This window comes from Schistocerca americana, chromosome 3, assembly GCF_021461395.2.
Source record: "Schistocerca americana isolate TAMUIC-IGC-003095 chromosome 3, iqSchAmer2.1, whole genome shotgun sequence".
NCBI classification, from domain to species: Eukaryota; Metazoa; Arthropoda; class Insecta; order Orthoptera; family Acrididae; genus Schistocerca; species Schistocerca americana.
Window position 1 is genome coordinate 359,898,386 of NC_060121.1, and position 23,636 is coordinate 359,922,021.

The 23,636-nt window shown below is 40.2% G+C and overlaps 1 protein-coding gene across 5 annotated transcripts in view; it reads right to left on the reverse strand.

The window, feature by feature from the left end:
- Positions 1–23,636, reverse strand: part of LOC124605404 (C-terminal-binding protein) — a 191,474-nt gene that overhangs the window by 22,085 nt on the left and 145,753 nt on the right. For all 5 annotated transcript variants that reach the window (XM_047137053.1, XM_047137049.1, XM_047137050.1 and 2 more), the window contains exon 8: positions 17,024–17,382. In XM_047137053.1, coding sequence (XP_046993009.1) covers positions 17,024–17,382 — 359 coding nt within the window. The remainder of the gene's footprint in view (positions 1–17,023; positions 17,383–23,636) is intronic.

Sequence of the window (23,636 nt, forward strand, 5' to 3'; positions counted from 1 at the left end):
ATGAATATAAAGAATACCAGCAGTTCTATCACACTTACCCGGGGCAGTACTGATGATACCCTTTGTTTCACATGAACTTTCTCCGTCAAGGACAACACACTGGGTTCTGTAACTTCAGAATTCATCGAGCTACTCACATATATGTGAACCTATTTTATACTGTCATATCTCCTTTAATAGCCTGCAAAGGGGCACTGTATCAAATGCTTTCCAAAAATCTAGAAATAAGGAATCTGCCTGTTGTCCTTCACACATAGTTCACAGTAAATCACGTGAGAAACAGGCAAGCCAAGTTTTGCACGAGATGGTTTCCCAAACCACACAAAAAAATCTGGGACATACTTCTCAGTTTCAAGAAAATTTATAAGAGTCGAACTGAGAATATGTTCATGGATTGTGCAGCAAAATGAAGTTAGGGATGCTGGTCTGTAATTCTGTGGGTCCTTTTTTGACCCTTCTTGTGTACAGGAGTCACCGGCACCTTTTTCCAGTTGATTGGAACTCTGCGGAAGGTGAGAGATTCACTATAAATTCCCGCTAGTTAAGGGGGCCAATGCCGCAGATTACTCTTTGTAAAAGCGAATTTGGGTTCCATCCGGATTAGGTGGCTTATCTGCTTTATCATTCTTAATTGCTTCCCTACGCCAAGTATGCTTATTACTATGTCATCCATACGGGAGTCTGTCCAATGGGCATATGACACTTAAGTTTGTATAGTTCTCGTGCATGAATGATTTGTTGAACGCGAAATTTAAAACTTTGGCTTTCGTTGTGCTATCGTCAGCTGCCACACCTGACTGGTCAACAGGGCACTGGATAGAAATGTTGGACCCGCTTAACGATTTTACATATGATCAGCATTTTCTTGGGTTCTCTGACAGAACTTTTGCTAAGATATGACTGCGGTAGTAGTTGCATGCTTTGTATATAGATCTTTTCACAGACGCAAAAATCTCTACTAATCATTGCTTGTCATTATTTGCACCTTCTCTTTTGCACCGAGTGTGCACCAGCCTCTGCTTCAACATTTTCTGAATCATGGTGGGTCTTTTTAATCCTTAATCCACTTACTAGGCACATTATTCTCCATACCACAATTTACAATCTGCTTAAACTTTGCCCATAATACCTCTAAATCCATCTTACTGGAACTAAGTGATGCAAATTCACTGTCTAAGTGAGATGCCAACAACTGATTATCTGCTCTTTCTAGCAGTAACACTCCCCTATTCTTCTTAACTTATTTATTAACCTTTGTAACCATAGTTGCTATGATGTTTCCATAAGGTTCTGTCTATTTCTAACTACACGTTGTAAAATATTTCCATTGCATGCAGGCTGCCGAACAAGCTGCTCAAGACAGTTTTCAGAAAACTGTGTTCAGAAGTACTTTGTGTGACTTGTCTGTCCATAGCGCCCTGCAAAGAATCCATTAAATATCCCAGTCTATACGTGGTAGGTTTAAGTCACCTCGAACTAGTAATGCATGATGTGGGTATTTATGTGCTACTGACCACAGACATTCTTTGAATGACTCTAGAACTGTCACAGCAGAATCAGGTGGCCGATAAAAACATCCTACAATTAGCCTGCTTTCACCTACACCTGTTATACGCAACCAGGTAACTTCACTGTCACACTCAACTTCAACCTCAATAGAGAGAATATTTTTGTCCACTGCAATGAAAACTCCCCATCTAATCTGTCTTTCCAATAAACATTCCATTACTCCCTAAATCTCTCACAGCTTTCCTCTTCAGATTTCAGCCAGCTCTCAGTCCCGAGAATAATTTGTGTACGAGAACTTTCCTGGAGGGTAAAAATTCGGAAACTTCAGTCCCACTAGCTCGACAGTTTACCGATAAAATTCCGACAGTGTAAGTACCTATACTCTTAAAGTGGTCTGACTTCCCTCTCCGAGTATCGACTGGCAAGTGTTCATCTGAGTATCTCAAACTACCCCCTAGCCTAAAAACCCTTGTGTACACTCTACAAGTACTCTACAACTAAAGTAGCTGCTTCCTTTGTGTAGTGCACCCCTGACCTATCAAGGCGAGTCTGTGCACAGCTGAGTCTGCTGCCAGCTGCTCCTGCATCCGCACACAGCATGCACAATCCTAGATATGCAACTTGCTACCTTCTTGGTGTGTCACCAATGGATGCCAACACCTAAATGGGCTATGTAGCTGGCTCTTCAGAAGAAATGAAAACTCTACTACAGACTACCTGAATTTACACTTACAAAAACATGAGATTAAACCTGTTAACCAGAAAAACACACGCAATATTTAATAAATATACTGCGAGGAAAAGATAGACAACTTGTCACCATGTAGATCTGTATCAGGCAAAAAATTGAGCTTCACATTACAAACACGTGGTCCAGCAACGCAAAGATGAAGAAGTACCTATTAGCATCAGAGGGCACTTATGATTCAATGCTGAAGATGAAGGTCAAGATACCTACAATACAGCTTAAAAGTGAAACTAAAATGCTACAGAGTGTCTTTACGAAATGATTTCAAAGAGGGCAAGTCCTTAATCCCAAAGTTTTAAGCAAAACTGACTGTGGTAATAGAGCTTTGGCCTCTTCTCTAGTAACACTATTTACACTGACTAAAGACCATTCTAACTCCAACTGATTACTATGTTGCAGAAGAAGAAGAAGAAGAAAAAGGGCAGTATTCTCTAAGGGATGCCATCAATTTAACTATAGCACAGTAGTTTGATTAAGCACATCAGGTTACTCATGAGCAGAATATCCAACATACGCTAGAACATCACTTCAACCTAACCAGACCAATGCACTGGTGCACTTAGCCTGATGAAATCGGAGACTCTCCCCTCAAAACTGTTTGGCACATTCTTCAGAGCTGACAATGTCTTGTAGAAGTGACTCATTCAGAAACACTGAACAAATGCATCAAAGCACTTGAGTTTACGTACTAAGATTTGTAATCGCTTATTTAAAGAAACTGAGCAAATGCTTTTCTTCATTGTGTAATACTTTGTCTTTCCTAAAAAGAGTGGTTTATTTATACATAAGCTAGTGACGTCTACTGTTTCAAAGAAGGTGCACTCAACCATGTATTCCTGTTGTCTTTTCATTAGCACAAAATAATCCTAATCCAACTTATTTGGTTAGAGGACACAGACTGATAATTATGTTAGATGACTAATGAACTATAGTGCCAGTTCAATAACTGCTGTCTGAAAAAATGATACATTAGATGATTAATGAATTGCAGTGCCTGTTCAATAGCTGTAAAGAATGCATCTTTCTCTCCTTTATAACCATTTTATTTTCTAATTTGACTTTTAGAATTATCGATACCATATTGTTCACTATGAAAATTTAAAATAATTGATTGTAGACCACCTCCACTATCATTGTTACTGTCTTAACACATAAAAACATGTTTCGTGGAGAGAGTAAAATAACACAGTGGTCTCTTACTTCTCCTGTAAGGGAATGAGATGGCTTGATGCTAAGTATATTTCACTTTCAACAGCAACATTTCTGCGAATACCAACTGAAAGTGATTTGTGGGTACAACTAATAAGCAGTCTTGCCCGGCAGTGAATCAGGTGTTACTGGAGCTCACATAACAGGGGAAGTTTGAGATACTTGCACACAGAAAGGAACCCCTATCGACTTGTCAAAGAGAAATCATCTGAAGTCTGACGCCACTCAGTCAATGTACAATCCTTTTAAAGATTAAATGAAAAGAATTATATTTAACTTACATGATTAAACTTGAAGGCAATATCATTTCATCAGCTAAGTTACTATGTAACTGCTGTTTAGAGAGGGACATAAAAGTGCCAGACAGCCAGATGTTCAAATATAAGGGTTGCAACTGTTGCGGAATTTTTGTACACAAATCAGCTCACAAAAACATGGAAGTCTGAAATTTACAGCACTTATTACTTCCCCCAGAACAATGTCTACTGAACTAAACTATTTTGAAGCAGTTGAAGCCAATGACCATTGTGGAAGCTCTTCAGTTTGTCAGGCTAGTTGAATTGAAGTTCCTGTTCACAGATGACTTGAATGCACTCAACAGCCCACACAGCACTGGGGAGGAGGGCAGGAGCAAAATCATCTTATGAACATCATGCAGAATGAAACTGAGCTGCTAGCAATATTGAACCTTGATGAATGTATGGATTTCGTCACATTAGCACCTGGCACAAGACGAGTACCACCATAAGGGATGCAACTGGCGTTTACTTATTGCTGATTTCAGTGCACCCAACAGCATCCCTGAATTTATAGCAGTGGTGTATAACAAACAGAAGGAACAATGGAAAGAAACATGTTGGCAGAGTGTCTGCCAGTACTAAGGAATCCAGACGCATCACAGAACTTTAGAACCTTAGTCACACTCGTCTCATTATCAGCTAGAATAGAGGTCATATCCCCACCAATATCTGCTTCTATCCTTGAATCATGATATAAAATGCACTCTTTTAAAATATGGTTAATATACATGTGCACGCCACAAGCATAACAAAACACAGGATCCTCTCGCCAGAGTAAAAAACTATGTGTGAGAGGGCAGTGCCCAATTCTAAGAAGAGTGAGGGTCACTTCATTCTGCCTGCGCAACTGGCAGGAGGAACGCCACAGTGGGTTGTTGACTTCACCAACCGCAGCTTATTGGCCATCACAGCCAGCCATTCCTCATCCCACAACTGCACACACTTCCTGTGTAGTACAGAGACGACAGCCTGCAAAGGAATAGGACACTGTGCCACATCCTGTCCTCTGCAGGCCTCCTTGGTAGCCCAATTGGCCTGTTCATTTCTCCATATACCTACATGACCTGACACCCAGCAGAATGACACCTGCTTACCCTGACATTGGATCAAGTACAGTAGGCCATGTATCACCTGAACCAACTCCTCAGCTGGGTACAGGTTCTCTAACAATTTTAAGGTGCTACGGGAATCTGAGGAGATGAGAAACCATTTGCCCCAAATATGATGCATCTGCTCCCATGCCTTCAGGATCGCGTGGAGCTCCGCTGAGAAAAATGGTATGAAATTTCACCTTATCAAAAATGGATTATTTCAGAATTTCCTACAAATGTGATCTTTTACTGATTATCTCACAATCACCACAACAATATATGAATGTTCTCCAGTAACTGCCAAGCAATTTATGTACTTTACTCATCACTGCCAAGTGGCAGCAAATTATACAGATCCAGAATGCCAGGCAGATGACTATCAACGTTTTGTACAAAATACATGTGTTGTTGAAAGTTGTTTTGTCATTCAATGTTTATGAAGAAATGAAGTGAATCACAAGCAAGGAGAAACAGGTTTGACGACAGCTTCTGAATAAATGCCCTATTTGATTAATATTAAAGGAACAGTGCTATACACAATGTCTAGGAGTTGCTCAAACTTGCATGATTTAACTTATATCATCTGTTTAGCAACTGACGATGTGGCAGTTCCTTAAAACCAAAATGTTGTGTTGCACAAGTCTTGGGAATTTTGGCACTGTAGCGATTAGACAAACACACCAAAGATCCATATGGATGGAGGCATATTTTTGAAGGTAACTACAGATAGTTTTCTTTGGTTTGCTGCACCCTTTTGTTGTTTGCAACCCAACTGCAACCAAACATGCATTCTGCTGTTAATTCCAATAGGCTGTGGGTGTAAGATCACACACAGTCCCAGCAATAGGTACTTATGGCTGACTTAACACAATCTCGGCACACTTGCTTTCTAACAGCGAGAGATATCCTAGCCAAGAAATTACATTTTTTGATGCTCCAATATTGAGCTGCCAAACACTTCATGCCAACACCCACCTTGCAAATGACTTACATACTGTTTTATGACTATTTTGTTGTTAAAACGTGTTGTTCTCTTACTGAATGGATGTTGGCTGCCGCCTAAGCTGCTTCATTAAAGCAATAATCTACTAATCTGTGAGATGCCCAATAGCATGACAGTAGATGCACCAACCGCCTTCCTTCTTTCTGTAGTAATAATAAGCAGTCACACTCATGGCTTCTTCAGATGACACTCTTCCTATAACGCAATGATATTTCTGCAAGTGCATTATTTTTATTTAGACCTGTGTATTGCAAATGTCTTAAAATATTAGCAACAGTTCCTGCTGGTGACGTGTGCTACAATGAGGTCGAACAGCAAATTATAGTGGACACCAATGGCCATACTATGGACAGCCCATCAACTCACACGTTTCATTTCCTTACACCTTGTCTGGAAGTTTAGCACAACTTTTTTGTATTCAGAATGCCTCATTCTTCATTCCTATCATCGTTGTCTGTCCAGTGATATCCAGTGACTGACCTTCCATTTCATGAAGCGAAGGTTGCACATCCCCTAGTGAATCACAGGTAACAATCATACAGACTGATGACACGATGATAAGAAGTTCAGTGTTAGGAACACTACTCACTGTACAATGTCAACCTTCGTGGTGTACTAAGAGTTTATGCCTTCCTCCACAGGAATTTAAAAAGAATGGGGTACCAGTGATCATGTGTGTACTTCAATTAAAATTGCTCTGCGATTGACAGATGGCAGTTGTGGGGAGATGAGCTGCTGGCTGGTACACAACATGTGAAGTGCTCATGTGATCGACAGCTGCTTGTGCTCAAAGAAAGAAAGAAAGTCATCTATATATCGACTGTCACTAACGTCTACGAATGTCTATGTAAGCAATGGGTAAAGCAATGGTGCGGGCTGCTGCTGCCGCTATGTAGGCACGGCGACATGAGAGATTCCATAATCACTCATTACAGGCGAATAATGGCAATAATACAAACATTCAGTCACATACATAAGAAATTAAAGTATTATCTAAATAAGTGGAGAAAATTTTGAGGTGTTACATGAATACAACTGAATTTTTGGTACTGTAACATTTTACTACTAACAGATCTACGGCAGTCGTATCTGAATCACTTTGACTATTGCCTTTGTAGTCACAAGAGCTGCTGTCAGAATTTAATGAAATAGTAAGTTGTTTTATGTTATTTTCTACTACACACTTGTTCTACAAGGCTTTCATTATTACTCCCTGCATGTGTCTCATGACATTATACCAATCTGACAGTGTGATTAACAACGTCTTTTGTTAATCTTTCTACTTCTGCCAGTGTTCATCTTTTGTTGTTCCTAGCCTTGTAACCCGTAATTTGAACCCACACAAGTTCAATGGAATTAAAATGGCTGTGATATGATCGTCGTCTGAGAACCCTACATCCTTATCTTTTTGCCAATTCATCTGTAACACAGAGCCACGAGATCCAGTAATTCACCCTTTCTACAGTTGCATGGTATATAAATTTTGTTCCTTTTAGCCAGTCGATGATGTATTGCTTTCTGGAAGTTGCTGTAGGCACCTTATCAAGGATAGCCAAATGATAGGAGATCATAAATACTGCTGATAGTCTGTTCCAGCTTTTGATGGATCTTTGATGTCAACAAGAGCTACAGAATGATTCACAGATTCCAAATTTGCATGCCTTTCACCACGATAAATCTCCATTGCATTTTAAAACATCAATGAACAGCTAAAAACCAAGGAATAATTGTTTATCTAAATTCTCAGCTTTTTACACCTCTCTCTTGCGACATCTAGCATTCACTTACGCGGTACGTAAGGGTGTCTGGATTCGTTTGCTAATACAGTATACTTATTTTCCAGTGGAAGAAGGCACGAAGTTTTAGTACACCAGGCACGAAGTTTTAGTACACCACGTATACCGACACTGTACGGCAAGTGTCATTCTAGCACCAAACCTTGTATCCCCATCATCAGCCTGTATGCGTATAACCTGTGATTAACTTTTAGATATGCAGCCTCCGCATTGTTAAGAATAAAGTCAGTTTATTGCACAGACAGAAGTATTACAGTAACTAAAATGAGAGCTATTAGTTTTATGACTGCATTACTAACAACTTACTTTTCTTACAGAAATAAAAAACAGTAGGCTTGACTGTGTATTTGAACTCTCAAATTTATAGTCCAGTGTCTTCCTTTTATGCTTATGTGTCAGAAAGACAATTTCATTCAATTTAATATTGTTACAGTTGCTGTAACGCCAACTTAGAATGCAGATTTGAGTGCTATGATACATAAAGAAATGAACAAGAAACAAAAATCTGGCACACGGGGACAACTTTGTGGAGCACAGTGGCATACTGCAAGAGTGTAAATTACGTTTACTCCACATTCTAGAGGTATGGTTCTCTTTTTACTCATAAGAACAACTTCGATATGATGGCTGCATTTCATGTACAGTAGCATAGGACCGGAAGTCTACTTAATGTAAAGCAACCACATTTCTCATTGGAAGCTCTCTGAATTACATGGTGCAGGTTTTTAAATTTCACATCATCGTAACAACTACCACCACTAAATGCAAGCTATGATGTGGAACTGCAAGACACGAAGAAATTGAAGCTATTAGTCAAATAGTTTATTGATGATCATTTGATAAAGATTGTAAACCTGAGATTTTTCTTTTCAGTATTTTGGGCAGAAACTAAAACTTTTACTGAAGACTTCAGCAGCAGATATTCTTTTGCCTGATTTGCAATGCAAAGCAAAATTACTGCCGACTGTGTGCCCCCACTCCACCTCTCCCCCTGCAACCAGGTGGCCAATCACGTCTAGGGCCCCTTCCAACACCAGTCGGTGCATCTGTATCATCTGGCAAGAGTTGTGTCCACAGAACAGGCAACACAGTGAGCATCAACAGGCAACACAGTGAGCATGTAGAGCCTGCCAAACAACCATGAATGGCTGGTGCGTGGCCCCTAACACTTGCTTCACAACAACATCAATCACAAAGAAATTTTAATTAGAGTACAGTGCCGACAGTGAATCACAGACAAGTCGGTGGTATTATAGGGGTGTTTTCAATCATCAGGGTCTGGTTCTCTTCGTGCACAGAAGGATATGCTACACGGTTAAGGATATGGACAAATTGTGTACTGTGTACTTTAGAGGGACATTTTGGAGACAACAATTGCATCCAAGACAATGCACCCAGTCAGAGCAGCCTCTGTGAGGCCGTAACTTGTGAAAATTAACATTCGTGTAATGAACTGCTTGCCCTGAGCCATGACTTGTACCAATGGAACACCTTCAGACAGCCCATCAGAAGTCTTCCCAGCAGATCTGATGCTGTCATAAAGGTGAAGGGTGGACACACCTCTTATTAATAGGTATCTGGGTACTTTTAATCGGACAGTGTATAACAATTTCTAATCGAATTAACAGTTTTCAAATTTATATCTATTATTACAGAAGTATACTGGTTAACTAACGAAACTCATTAAAGATCTCTGCAATACGAGTCTTTCTCGCACGATTTGTACACAACTATCAGGTAATGACATGACAAGATAAAAATATTAACTCTATTCCAAAATTACTTCAATGTTATGGAAAAGGATTCTTTTGGTGACGAGAACAGTATAAGCTTTTGGAAAAATTAAGGTTCAGAAACTCCAGGCAGAGGTGAGTAAAACCTTCCAACTATGTTAACAAATACAACTAGGTTACCAAATATTATGACCCCAGACCCACAAAGTGCACTCACAGCTCTAGGTGGTTGCTTCAACTGGAGGAGGAGGAGGAGGAGGAGGAGGAGGCTGATGCTTGGTTTGAGGGGAGGGGACCAAACAGCGAGGTCATCAGTCCCATCAGACAAGAAAAGGATGGGGAAGGAAGTTGGCTCTGCCCTTTCGAAGGAACCATCCTGGCATTTGCCTGAAGCGATTTAGGCAAATCGCAGGAAACCTAAATCAGGATAGCCGGACACAGGTTTGAACTGTCGTTCTCCTGAATTTGAATCCAGTGTGCTAACCATTCCGCCACCTTGCTCGATGACGACGACACAATAATAATAATAATAATAATAATAATAATAATAATAATAATGGTAGTGAGTACAGTGTGTGTACCAGTGTTGCCAAATCAAATCTGTATACAGATTACTGTGAACTGCAAATCCAACCACAATTCAGTGGAAAGACAATTTTTTAGGCCAAAAGGCATCTTGTTCTATTATAGACGTCAGGCAGCTGTTTCCACAGTACTGTTAAGTTTTAATGAATCTGCAGCACGGTATCTCAGAAGAGAGCTTTGTTACAACTGATTTCTTTTGAAAACTTTTGAAGTACTTTGTTGCAGCAATATCATCTTATGTACTAATACCATGGTATTACTGTTACATAACATGACATGTTGTGTGCAAACTAAAATATCAAATCTTTTCCACTTGAAACCAAAATTATCATCAAACAGCAACACAGAAGATGGACATCTAATTACCAGCCATCAAAGGAGTACGAACAGTGACGTGATATGAAAACTTGAAACTGGAAGGAACATGTAACAGGGTGTATACATGGGCAAGGAAAAAAAATTCCCTGATTTCCCCGTTAAAAACACACTTTTTCGGTGTTAAGTGACAGTGTATCTTCCCTCGGAACTGCAAAACTTATCAATCTTTTGAATGGATATGGTTTTATACACGCGTACAGAATTACCCGACACTTTAGAAAACGAAACTCAGGGAAAAAGACACATTTTGGAAATAACTCACGTGCAGCAACATGTACATTGCGTATTTTCGTATTACGAAAGTATACATTGGAATTCAACCAAACATCGCATGTTACTTTCCGAATCATTGAAATAGAGTTTGCGACGCGCTTTTGTAAGCCAGTCATAGCTCATATCACGTGATCTCGCAAGCCGATGACAGCAGATATTCAGAGCATATGACACGTGATGTAGTCAGCCAACAGAAACATCACTGTTAAGTAACACACACACACACACACACACACACACACACACACACAAACAGGGAAAGTTAATACTTTAAATTAATATACATAGCGTAGCTACAAGAAAAGCAAAGCTTTCGCATAAAATATTGGTCTCTAAGGTGAAGAAGCGGCAAAAGAAGCTAAGCTTATGCATATGATATTGATCTTCTCTGCGTGTGTTACACTTGAAGATATCTCACACAAATGTGCCAGTAAAACTTTTAACCCTTTTAGTGCCAAATACGATCTGATCGTGATCCAGATTTTCGGCGAAAAATGCCAGTAACGATCTGATCGTGATGCCTTTCTCATTCATTTTTTCCGCGCTTGACGGCAAAGTTGTTAGTATTTCCTAGCTAAGACGCAGGAGGAAGGTCGAAGGCACAGCGTATCGATCTTCTTTTCGATTGTCAGTGCGATATTTCGAGTAAAATAAACTTCTCTGGTGGTGTTTTTTTACCGACTATTTCGCGGCAGCATGGCGTCGCCAAGTAAAAAGTTGCGGTCCGATACAAGTGATTTAGACAATAATATGATAAGTAGTGGAAGTGAAGATGATTTTGCAGGATTTGCAGAAAGTGAATCGGATTATGAGATGTCAGGTGGAGAAGAGGACTCGTCGTTTTCTTCAAGTGATGATTGTGCGTCAGCAAATGACGACGACGACCAAACACAACTAAATTGCAGTGCAAATACTTTTGTTGAAGTAATGGATGAGGCATCAGATAATCCACCTCCTCCAAGCTTTGTGTATGCAGACGTACCAGGCCCTAAACATATACCAGCTAACGCCACACCAATTGATTTTTTCAATTTGTTCTTCTCAATGCAGCTTTTTACGATTATGGTGACAGAGACTAACAGATACGCTCGCCAGGTGATTCAGTCAACGCATTTATCGCCAAATTCGAGAATCAAACAGTGGCAACCAACAACTATAGCAGAAATGAGGGCTTTTATAGCCGTAATTTTGAATATGGGACTGATAAAAAAACCGACGATTTTTAGTTATTGGTCAACTGATGCAAACCTGTTGACACCGTGGTTTTCACAAATGTTTTCACGTAACAGGTTTCAGTTGTTGCTGCGGTTTTTACATTTTGTAGACAACTCGAAAGTTCACCCTCCTGGTCACCCATTATATGATCCAACAGCCAAGTTTCAAGTGTTGGTGGATATTGCCAACAATGCTTTCCGTTGCTACTACACTCCACACCAGCAACTGAGTGTCGATGAAAGTCTTGTTGGGACAAAGGCGCACTCACAGCTAATCCAGTACCTTCCCAATAAACATCATCACAGATGGGGAGTCAAATTTTGGATGCTGTGTGATTCAGTCGTAAATTACTGCCTAGGGTTTTGTGCATACCGTGGTGCAAAAAGTGATGATGACAAAAACGAAATAAAAGAGAATGGCCTGGGATATGTAGTCATCATGAAACTACTAGCTCTTGGGAGCTACATGCAAAAAGGTTACCATGTGTTTTGCGATAACTTTTTTACATCTATTCCTCTGGCAGAAAAGCTGTATTCAGTAGGCACTTATCTAACGGGAACAATTAGAAGAAACAGAAAATTCCTGCCACGTGGTCTTCTGTCGAATTATGCTGTAGGTCAGCTAAAGTTTTTCAAGAAATCTTTTATACTTCTCTGTGGCTTCAGACAGAAGAAATCACAGAGAAATCCAGTCCTCCTTGTGAGTACATCATCCTCTGCTACATCATCAGAAAAGACAATTCGCAATAGACAGTCGGTCAAGAAACCGGATGTTATTTTTGAATATAATAAGTATATGGGTGGCATTGACTCATCTGATATGATGGCATACTGCTATTTAGATGAGAGAAGGACTGTCAAGATGTGGAAGAAGGTAGTGTTCAGCATAATTGCCAGGATGTTGCTGAATGCATATGTTTTGTATAAGGAAAGCCTAAACCCCAGCGACAAACCACTGACACGGCTGAAGTTTAACAGCATAGTCATTTGCAAACTTTCTCAACAGTGGTTTCAGGCAAGGACTGCAACCACAAGTGCAATAGATATAAATGTACCTGCTCCAACAGTATATGGTGTAGAGACTCTTCCAGGGAGAAAGGAACGCTACTGTAGTGTTTGTTCTACGAAGGATAAGAAGCGGCGTTCACGAACAGTGTGTGTTTGTTGCAAGAAAGGACTGCATCCTTCATGTGTTGGTCAGCATGGGTGCAAGTAGTTGTCATAACTGCAACCTCACATTTGTCAGTGATTTATGACTGAAGAACTGAGAACACGTTCAGAGCAAAACAATTTTTTTTTGTAATGTTATGTTCTTTTTGATTTTTTCCTTAGTGAAATAAAAAATTTTTGTAGTCCTTTATGGTGTTTTTGTTAAGGAAACTACAGAGATTCTATATATACCTGAAATTTTTGAGTATATCATCATTTGATGGGTCTCAGAGTAAACTGAAATCAAAGTTTTAATTTTTTTCGATAAACCCCATCATGAAAATATTTTTTTTCTCTGAAAATATGTTCTTTGACAATGTGTATTGCACATATTACTGTAGCCAGCAGCATTCCCTAAAAATTAAAAAAACATTAAAAAAAAATTACATTCCTTTATGCATTAGTTTCGATTTTATTGCAAGTATGGCAAAGGTCTGCATTTTACTGTAAAATCGCATGGCACTTTTAACATGATCGTTTGAGAAAATGTCTGGCACTAAAAGGGTTAATAATGACATAAATGTCTGATCTTCAGGATTCGAAATGCTTCTAAATGGCTCACCATCAAAGAGTTGATTTTTAAATGAGAGTCAAACCCTCTGTGATTTATGAAATACATGGTAAATTCTCATACATAGTTCAACTTATGAAAAAGGATATTTACTTTGAAAGTAACACTTGTCAAACCACCATTCGTAATATTTTCCCGCAACCTTTTAGAAACAGGTTTGTTTCAGCAGATGCCAGAGAGCGCACACAACAAGCAACACCACACTTGCGCAGCTATCATGACATAGGAAGTCCGTATGTAAATACATGTAAAACATTGTAAGATAATACATTATGTCATAAAAGAAAGAAGACATCAGAGGATACTCCAAGAGCATCGGAATTTCGTGAACCATATTAAAAGTGCTTACTTGAAGTGCCCATTCGTATGTACAAATATCCAATGAAGTAGACTTCGAATTGATATTAAGCTTTTCAGTGTGGTTTTCGGGATGTAAATGTTCTTGGAGCTCCAGAACTGAATTATATCGCGTTTGGTTCTTTATTATGCCATAATGCCATACGTACTATAAGACGAAAACTTTGACTTGAAATGCAGCAAACAGTTGAAACTAGCCGGTACTGTGGAATTAAACACTTTGTTTCAAATAAACTGACTGCCTCCTCGGAAATTAATGAAAGTCAAATTTCTTTAGCAAACAGACAAAAATAACTTCATTGTTCTGCAAGGGGGTTGATGTTTGACTGCCAGAAAGGTGGATATAAATTCAAATCTGAAACTAATAACATATTTTAGCCTTCCGTAATTATTTGAATGTATTTTAATTCACTTGATAGCTCCCAGCCACAGATATTTGTTTTGTTTTCATTTGACGTGAGAGTAAACGAAGGGGAAACAGCAAAATCACTAAATGTAAACACGGGTCACATGGAGACTACCTACTTTAACTCGGACTGCTCTGCGCATCTGCCCCGGATCTACAATGTTTTCTAACCGGGTCAATTAAAAAAAAAAAAAAAAAAAAACGAATTTTCGAAAATATGTTCATCTTGTAGCGCACATCTTTCTGAAAAGTCTAAAACATAAAACATGTGTGTTCGAGGAAATTTAGGATATGTTATCTGGTCTTAAGTGTGCCAAAGTGCAGTGCCACGCCTCTTCATACGGCATTCTTCTATCCCACATCAGTGTATTTCGCTCTGTGGAATTGAAGCATGTATATTTTGTAATGGCTGCCATCAAACTATATTCAGGACAATGGAAATTGAAATGTCCTGTGGTGCCTCTCCTGCTCCCAGTTGGCAGGTTTGACAGCCTGCCCCTCTTTTAAAAAGATCTCCCAATTAATAGCGGATGGGATTATTTGTAATCAGGAGAACAAGAACTCTTCATAAAATTTGCATTCTTTATTGCCTATTAGCTAATAACTTGCTGTTTTGTGTGACATAAAATTAAACACAGGATACATAAAACAAATAAATCCAAGACACACACAAGAAGGCTCCTAGCATTTTTTTCTCTCTAATCTTGCTACAAGTTTACATGGCATGCTTTCCTTTCTGCGGAAGAATCTATCGCGATTATGTCACAGCTGGTGAAAGAATCTATTACCTCATCAAAGTTCGTCAAACGTTTTGCTACATGAAAAATCGAAATGTTGCTATCTAATACTGAAAAAGCTGTTAATACAAATAATACCAAAGACTGGTGTTGTTTCTCTATCTGATTACGTCTATTTTGTCACTGTCTGCTACATAAAACAAAATAGGCCTTTCTAATATTGCAGCAATTTTGTAACACACACCAAATAAACAAGAACTGTTTTGGCACAAATGGTCATTGTTATAACACGACAGAATATAATTCACGAAAAGCTTTATGTTAGAAAATACTCTCAGTTTCACATTTCATTCATATGCACCAGATTCTCAAGCATGAGATCGAAAAGTAGTATTAAGAAATTTTGATATAAATTTGGAATCGTCTTATTCTTCCATAATTTGTGGGATGTCCCCGTTTCTTCTCCTTCCTCTTTCTAAAAAATCTTGTCATCACCAATTCTGTAGCTATTCCTGCCATTGTCAAAATTTGTTCGCCAATTAACTTCACTAAACCTGCCAGAATCACAGGTTTACCTATATCGCGATTATTCTCTGGTTAGGCGTTGTTACATGTTCGTACAACACGTTTTCCGCGTTACTTCCAGAATAGAACTTAAGCGGCTGCTAGCCAGGGACTGTACAACTGGTACTTACTAGTGTAGCGATCTTGCCTAAAATTTTCTGTCAAATTTTCGTTTTCTTGGATACATCGAGAAGATAATATGTAATCTTTCTCACCAGTTATTCCTGTTAGTCGTTTATTTCCATTCTGGTAGACTGAATCTATGGATTTCGCTAGTAATCATAACAACGCTGAACATTCGCAAGCCCAATCAACCACATAATCAGACAACGATTGGCATTCACCCGTTCGGCTTTACTCCGCTCAGTTCGTATAGCCCCGTCCCCTGTTTTCTGCGGAAAGTCTATTTCTAGATGCGACAAGGATTCTCCTGACAGAGACGTCACGTACACTATGCACGCATTCAAAAATCAACTTAAAATGTGGTCAAAAACCGACGGGGATGCGATTCAAAATCATAATCTATAGACCAATGTGCACCGATTGCTTGGTGCTTTGTGAAGCAAGTCCCCCCACCCCCCAATGCAGAAATCTTACTCCAGAACCCCGAACTTTAAGATATAAGAATACATCTTTTAAATTCTACACGGGCAGAAAATTTTCAAGAACTTAGGTCAGACTGTTCCGCATGCCTTATGGAGAACAGGTGCCCGTCAACTTGACTGCTGGTAGGCACAGATAGTATAGACTACCAATGGGGTGGCCCTACAGCACACGCTCTGCATGTGCATAAGCCACTTTGTGATCCCTCCCCTTGGGCTCTCAGCAGGGAAGAATGATCACATAGGCTAGCCCACGTGTCATCTATTTGCTCACCATTTCCCGAACTCAAGCAATCTATCTGAATCAGCAAGACACGTGAATCCTGTGTATGCCAAAAACACTGCTTTCAAAAAGGCTTTGGTAGAAGTCAATTTTTAAACAAATACAGGTATGTGCATGCAGCTGTTATTTCTGTTCTTGCAATCACAAACAATATGCAAACTGCTGCAATCTAAGTTCTACATTTGCATGCTTATACTGCGCACAGCAACACGAATTTGAAAACACCATGCCTACTAAAATAAATGGAAAAAATGGAGGAGACACTAAGGGAGAAAACAGTAAGCCCATTGATTTCAAATGCAAAACATGAAGTTTTCCAAGCTGTTTTTTAGTGGCGATCACAGCTGTTAGCAGAATGATCAAAGGATACAATCCCTACAGTTAGAGAATATTTCTGTATCTTGACAAAACCGTGCAATAAACATAAGACAAAACCAACTACTTTTCAGGACTTACTATACTGTGAGGAAGGCCAGGGACAGCGCCTGCTCCTGCACCTGCCGCGCCGCCACCAGCACCAGCTGCTACTGAGTGTGGCACCTGGTCGTGTGGTGTTGTTGAGTGTGCCTGCTGCACAGGCAGTGCTCCAGTGTAATAACCACCATTCATGCCATCTGCGTAACCTGCGGCAGCGGCAGCTGTCCCTCCCAGGAAGTATTCCTTATTCACACAATTGCGTAGGCAGTCAGGAATACGTCCAACGATAGCCCGCCTTATTTCACTGGCTGCCATCTCGCGCAGTTCTGTGCACGACGCATCCGAGTAGAACGCTGCATGAGGTGTACACAGCAAGTTCGGCGCGTCTTTCAGTGGACCTGAAAAATTGAAATCGTGAATACTCTACATAACTTCTTCAAACAATGGAAAACCGAGGAGGGAATGTAACAATATTATGAAAAGGGAAGTTGCCACTCACCATCTAGCCAGAGAAGCTGAGTTGCAGATAGGCACAGCAAAAAGACTGTCACAAATAAAGCTTTCGGCCCCTATGGCCTTCCTCAGAAACACACACACACACACACACCCACACCCGCGCGGGTGTGTGTGTGTGTGTGTGTGTGTGTGTGTGTGTGTGTGTGTGTGTGTGTGTGTGTGTGTGTGTGTGGTTTTTTTTTTTTTTTTTTCCTCCTGAGGAAGGCTGTAGGGGCCAAAAATTTTATTCATGGCAGTATTTTTGTGGTGCCTATCTGGACATCTGAAATGGTTTTAAATGTATTAAGATGAGGCCTCTCTAAAATGGCCAATGTTATATAGCACTGACCTCTGGCTAAGTTTACTTTATTAAATCCTCAAAATCTTTCATAGCAGCATAGCCAGATACAATTTTTGTTGGTATTCAAGCCATGTCGCTTGTGACTCCATTTCAGCAGCCAACATGATTTGGACTAGATAACATCTGTGCTTTGCCATGATACAGTATTTTGAGAAAAATCCATCTGTGATCTTGATGCAACGAGCTTTTTGACAACAGTTCAACATCCAGTGCTACGATACGGTTCCTTATGTGACCACAATTTCGTCTTGGATTCAGCAGGAAACTGGTAGCACACTGAGAAGAGAGAGACCGGGCCGATTAAGATCCATCACAACACAAGAAAATGTGCAGATTGTGAGAGATGCAGTTCAGCAATCATAAAGAAGTTCTGCTCAAAGGCATTCAGTTACATTGGGGATTTCAGACTTCAGTTTGAGCAAGATTTTGCATTTTGATTTGAATTTCCATCAGTTCAAAATAATTATGGTTCAAGAATTGAGCCCAGCAGACTACACCAACCACCAAATCTGTGCGAGCAAATGCTTACACAGATCCCTCTGGAGGCACCTTTCTTCAGAAGCAACGAGGCACATTTTCACTTCAGTGGTAGGGTGAATAACCAAAATTTTCACTACTGGGCTGAAAATACCCCTGAATTATTCACGGAAGACTGTCACTTTCCCCTGTACTATCAATATGGTGTGTAGTATCACAGTTTGGCTTGACACATTGTTTCTTCCTTGAAGAAGGTGTGATTGAATTCCAGACATTATGTTGAATGTTACAAAATATTCTGCAGCCCAGAATGGAAGACTCTGTGGAAGAAGAGGGATTAGGGGAATTGTGGTTCCAACAGGATGTGGCTACAGACTACACAGCCCAAAACTCATTTAATGTTTTGAGACAGACGTTTCCGTGACATCTGATCTCTTTGAGGGATCATGTGGGGTGGCCTGCAGTCATCAGATCTGGGCATTTGAGACTTCTTTCTTTAGGGCTAATTGAAGGAAAATGTGTTTAATACTGCCCTCATATCCCACCAGAGCTAAGGGAGCTGGTTATTTAAGTAGTTACCGTCATACCATGCGATGTGTGAAAATGAGCTGTTCAGAGTTTCCAAAATCGTCTCAAAAATTTTATTGCTGTTAACGCCCACCACCTCGAGGGCATGATTTTCAACACTCAACGAATATAAAATAATATGAACTAACAACTTTGAAAATAATAACTTTCCCTATATACCTTAATTTCCTTTTTTATAACTACTAAAACTGCTTAACTGATTCTAGTCCATCCTATACAAGCAAGGCAGTAGGGGTAAGCCAAATGAATGTATGAGCTGATAGGTAGGCTGCAACAGTCAGTGCTGGTTTGCTACTGGTAAATTACTAGCCCCCCCCCCCCCCCCCCCCCCCACACACACACGTAGACGAGCGACTAGCCGGAATGGGGTGAAGGGTTGCGAGGGGGTGGGGGGGAATAGAACAGCATCAAAATAATGGGATAAGAATATGGCATCAACACACCCATCTTGTTGCAGGCAGGGAAAGTTGAGATACAGAATGGCCAGAGAGGTATAAATGATCAGACTACTGTGTCATCTTTCGTTTCCTCCAACATACTGAATATCCAAATTACTTATGGGGGCCCAGCCAGCAATGTCTTCAACAACTGCCAATATCTCTGAACATAAAACCCTGCCATTTTCAAGGAACAAATGCAATGAGAGGTAACTCCCTTGGGTTAAAATGAAGAGGAAAGTAGAAGGACGAACAAATTAGAAGGTTAAGATGTCGAATCAATCCTGCAGTCAGAGCCAACAGGAGACCATCTGAAGCACAGACTTTAGTGTGATGTGCTCAGGCACCCACACCTAGAGACCAGTGAAATTATTTTGTTTGACCTTTGGATATTACTACAGAAGCCACATAGTGATAAAATTTCAATCTATAATTTATTGCTTTGACGTCTTCGGCGAAAACTGCATGTGACTAATGTGTGTGTTAGCTTCAGAGTTCACTTTATTACAGCTTATCTGTGGTGCTCATTTAGTGGCCGTAAGAGCACCAGCACTGAAAAAAGATGGGAGTGGCAACTACAGGTTCCCAGAGTTATTAACTCATATGGTATGCAACTTCTTGGTGACAGCTACAGCAAATTTAGGAGTCATCTGAGTATTCTCGTCCAAATCCCAGGATCTTATCTTCAATTTCAAGGTGCCTTGTTTTGCAGACTTCTTGGTCAAATGACTTTCAAGTTAGTTTCCTGGGATTCCAATGTTGTTAAGAGTCCAGACAAACAGGATCAACTTTCCAAGAGTTTTGCAGCAGAGAAATGAGATCTTGAAGTGACATTACCAATGGGTGTCAAGGGTAGCAGGAAGTTACAGCTTGTGAACAGCTCTGTGAGTCACACCAAATTAGGAAAGTCTCATGTGAACCAGTGTGGAGATATAAAAAAGAACTACAGTTCTACAGTAAGGACATTACACTTCCATGACAGGGAGTACTTGCTGCCACCATAATATGAATGTGTGAACTGTTCAGCCATCAACAGATGATTTCGAAACTGCCATTCACAAACCCTTGCCATAGAGATCGTATCCCTGTGGAAGGCTGAAGTTCAAGATCTGCCCAATCCACCCACCCAGTCCTGTCAGAGACATATCAGAGGCCCGCTCACCTAAGCAGCCATGTCATACACCAGCTCTGCTGCAATCACTGCAAAGCTTTTTACGTCGCTATGGCTATCAGTCAGCTGTCCACAAGAATGAATGACCAACAACAAACTGTGGCCGAAAGTGAAGTGGACCACTTTGTGGCACAACACGTAGCTGAACATAATATGCTTTATGTTAATGGCTGCTTCGGAACCCAGGGGGCCATCTGGATCCTAAATCCACCAACAGCTTTGCTGAACTGCACAGATGGGTGTTGCCCTTACAAGATGTTCTCCACTCCTGGCCTCAATCTACAGTAACTCACTGTCCCCTCACCATCCACCCAACAGTTTATCCATCTGATGTTATCTCACCTCCTCCAATCATGTCCCCTCACCCTCATTGTGCACCGCTCTCTGCCAATGTGCCCATCTGTCCTTTCCCTTTCATGTTCCTCTCGGGCGTGCCAGAAAAAAAATTTTCCGGGTAGCATCTGGCTGCTTGTTGCTACTGCAGATCACAACTAAGGCTGCGGTCACAGAGGCACTGATCTTCGTGGCTTCCTCCAACTACCGACATGGGCCGAAGACATCCCATATTTTCAAATCAGTATGCCACTACATGTATGGTCACAATAGCTTATCTCTTCGCCCAAACATACAGATTTCTGACAATAACTGGTGAAATTCAAATCAGTTGCTTTCTTCGGTCATATTGGCCGACACAACAGAAAACATGGACTGTGAGAAACTGATAAGTTTCGTCAAAGGAGGAGTTTGTAGCATCCTGAAGATGAAAAATACAATTGGGATATAGTTCGGAATCTATGGAATGAAACTGTAGATTTACTGCAGACTGCGAGTAAGCAAAATCTATATTGCAGATTTTAGGTGTAAATTGTAACCTCGAAGACTCTGTTCCAGTGAGCAATGCTTAAAGCTACTGTACTGGCTCTTTTTGGGTTGTGGTAGAGGGACATTAGTTGTCTACAAATTATTATTATTATTATTATTATTATTATTATTACCACTTAAAGGTGTTTTTATGCAAGCAGGGTGGTGATTCTGTTACATAAAATGGTTTGCAAATGTAGTGTACGCTTTTAGTGCTTTACGTGTTTAGAGTATCTTACTCTAAACTTTGTGTTTGTTTTCAGAAGTATGGTTAATGACAGTCGTCCAAGGTTAATTGACCTATGTCTGCACAACTTCAAATAAATGCAGCAGAACAGTGTTTGTACTCTCACTTTTCAAGGTCACCATGCACCACCTCGAGTATGTAACAGAACGTCTCTCCCTTTGTTTCATGTATTTGTAAAACTTGTCCAGTAATTCCAATAACTGAGACAGAGTATACAGCACTCATCACGTTCTTTTCAAGACAGATGTACCTCATTCACGTGCATTTAGCATCATCTTAGAGCCAAAGCCAAACTGCAGTACTTGCTTCCAGGTACAGAGGCAATGGGATATGCATTCCACCCATGGGGATTAAAACCATATCTACTTCATACACAAAATAGGTTCTAACATAATATAACCTTCTTGACCCTGCCAAAAAATGACGATGGAGGCTCGATGTGCCATGACCAAGCTTATGGCTGATGTTATTGGGTGACCTTTGGCGATGGCGTGGGACGACTGTTGTTAGTGCCACTGTGAATGCAGCCTATAATAGCGACACTTCAAGTAGATAGAAGTGTTAGAAGATACTGCTCATAGAAGTCTCAACTTCACATGCACATGAGCCTGCTGGCAACTACTCAAACGAACCTAATCTACAAAGTCTGCTCAAAAAATTTCAGAACTTTGTACACAAAATTTTTCTATGCTTATCTTTTACTTACTGTGCATGGTCTACTTCGAAATACTCTCCTCCACAATTAATACACCACTCCCAACACCATTTCAACTTCCAAAAGCAGTCTTGGTATGAATGTTGCTGGACTGGGTGAAGAGCAGTCTGCAAATTTCCTTTTAGCTCATCTATCACTGCAAATCTTTGTCCTTTCAATAGGGTTTTCACCTTTGCAAATAATGAAAGTCTACAAGGGTCAGATCTGGAGAGTAGAGAGACGGAGGTGGCACAGTGATTATGTTTTTGTACAATAGTGCAAGGATATATAGGTGGGTGCTTTATCGTTATGCAAGAGCCATGAATTGTCTCACCACACTTCAGACTGTTTTCTTCTCACATTTTCTTGCAGGCGTCTCAACACATCCCAATAGTACAATAGATTAACGGTTTGTCCTGTGGCACGAATTCATGACGACTTTAATGACATGAGTTGTCATCAGCAGAAATTTAAGGGCATCCCGAACAAGGGTCATCTTTAACTTCTGTCCTGCCATTGATAAATCATGTGAACCATTCGTAACACTGAGCACAGCTGAAGCACTTATCATCGTAGGCTTCCTGCATCATTTGGTCTGTCTCTGTAAAGGTTTTCTTGAGTTTCACGCAAAATTTAATGCAGATGCTCTGCTCTTCTAACTCTGCCACCTCAAAATTCGCAAATTGTGCGACAATGTTCTATTCAATACAGCACTGAACAGTAACTAACCGACATACAACAATGAAACTTCCCACAGTTACACAAACACAGGCATGTGCAGGAATGCCAACCAAACTTTACTCCAAGACACCATCAGCACAAAATTTGAATGTTTTGGAATTTTTTGAGCAGACCGTGTAAACAGTTGTTTTGTCACACACATCGTAAGTATGAAGTCTTGCAAAGCCTTTAACACATTTAGTTGTTGGCAGACGCTTGTGTGTATACTGTGTTTTTTTGTTGTAAATGGCACATTTCATTTGAAACCTAAGTTTTAATTCCCCCCTCCCCTCTCGTTTATGTTTCATTGCTGCAGCATTATTCTGCAGTAGCGGGATACAGTAAAATTCTTTCAGTTCTTACCAGTCAAAATTTACTGAAAATTAAAACAATGAAAAATTCCTAAATTCTAAAAAATTACCTGGTTTTTCATCTTTTTCTCCCAGGTGAAAAAACTTTCCCAGGTTCTTCCCAGAGTTCCCAGTTGCCCGTGGCGTATACGTACTGTTCTGCGATGCTCACTGAGAAAATATTTCTGGTTTTTCATCCAGCGTAGCTGCATTTGATTGCTATGTATATCCTCTATTAATTTTGCTTTAGC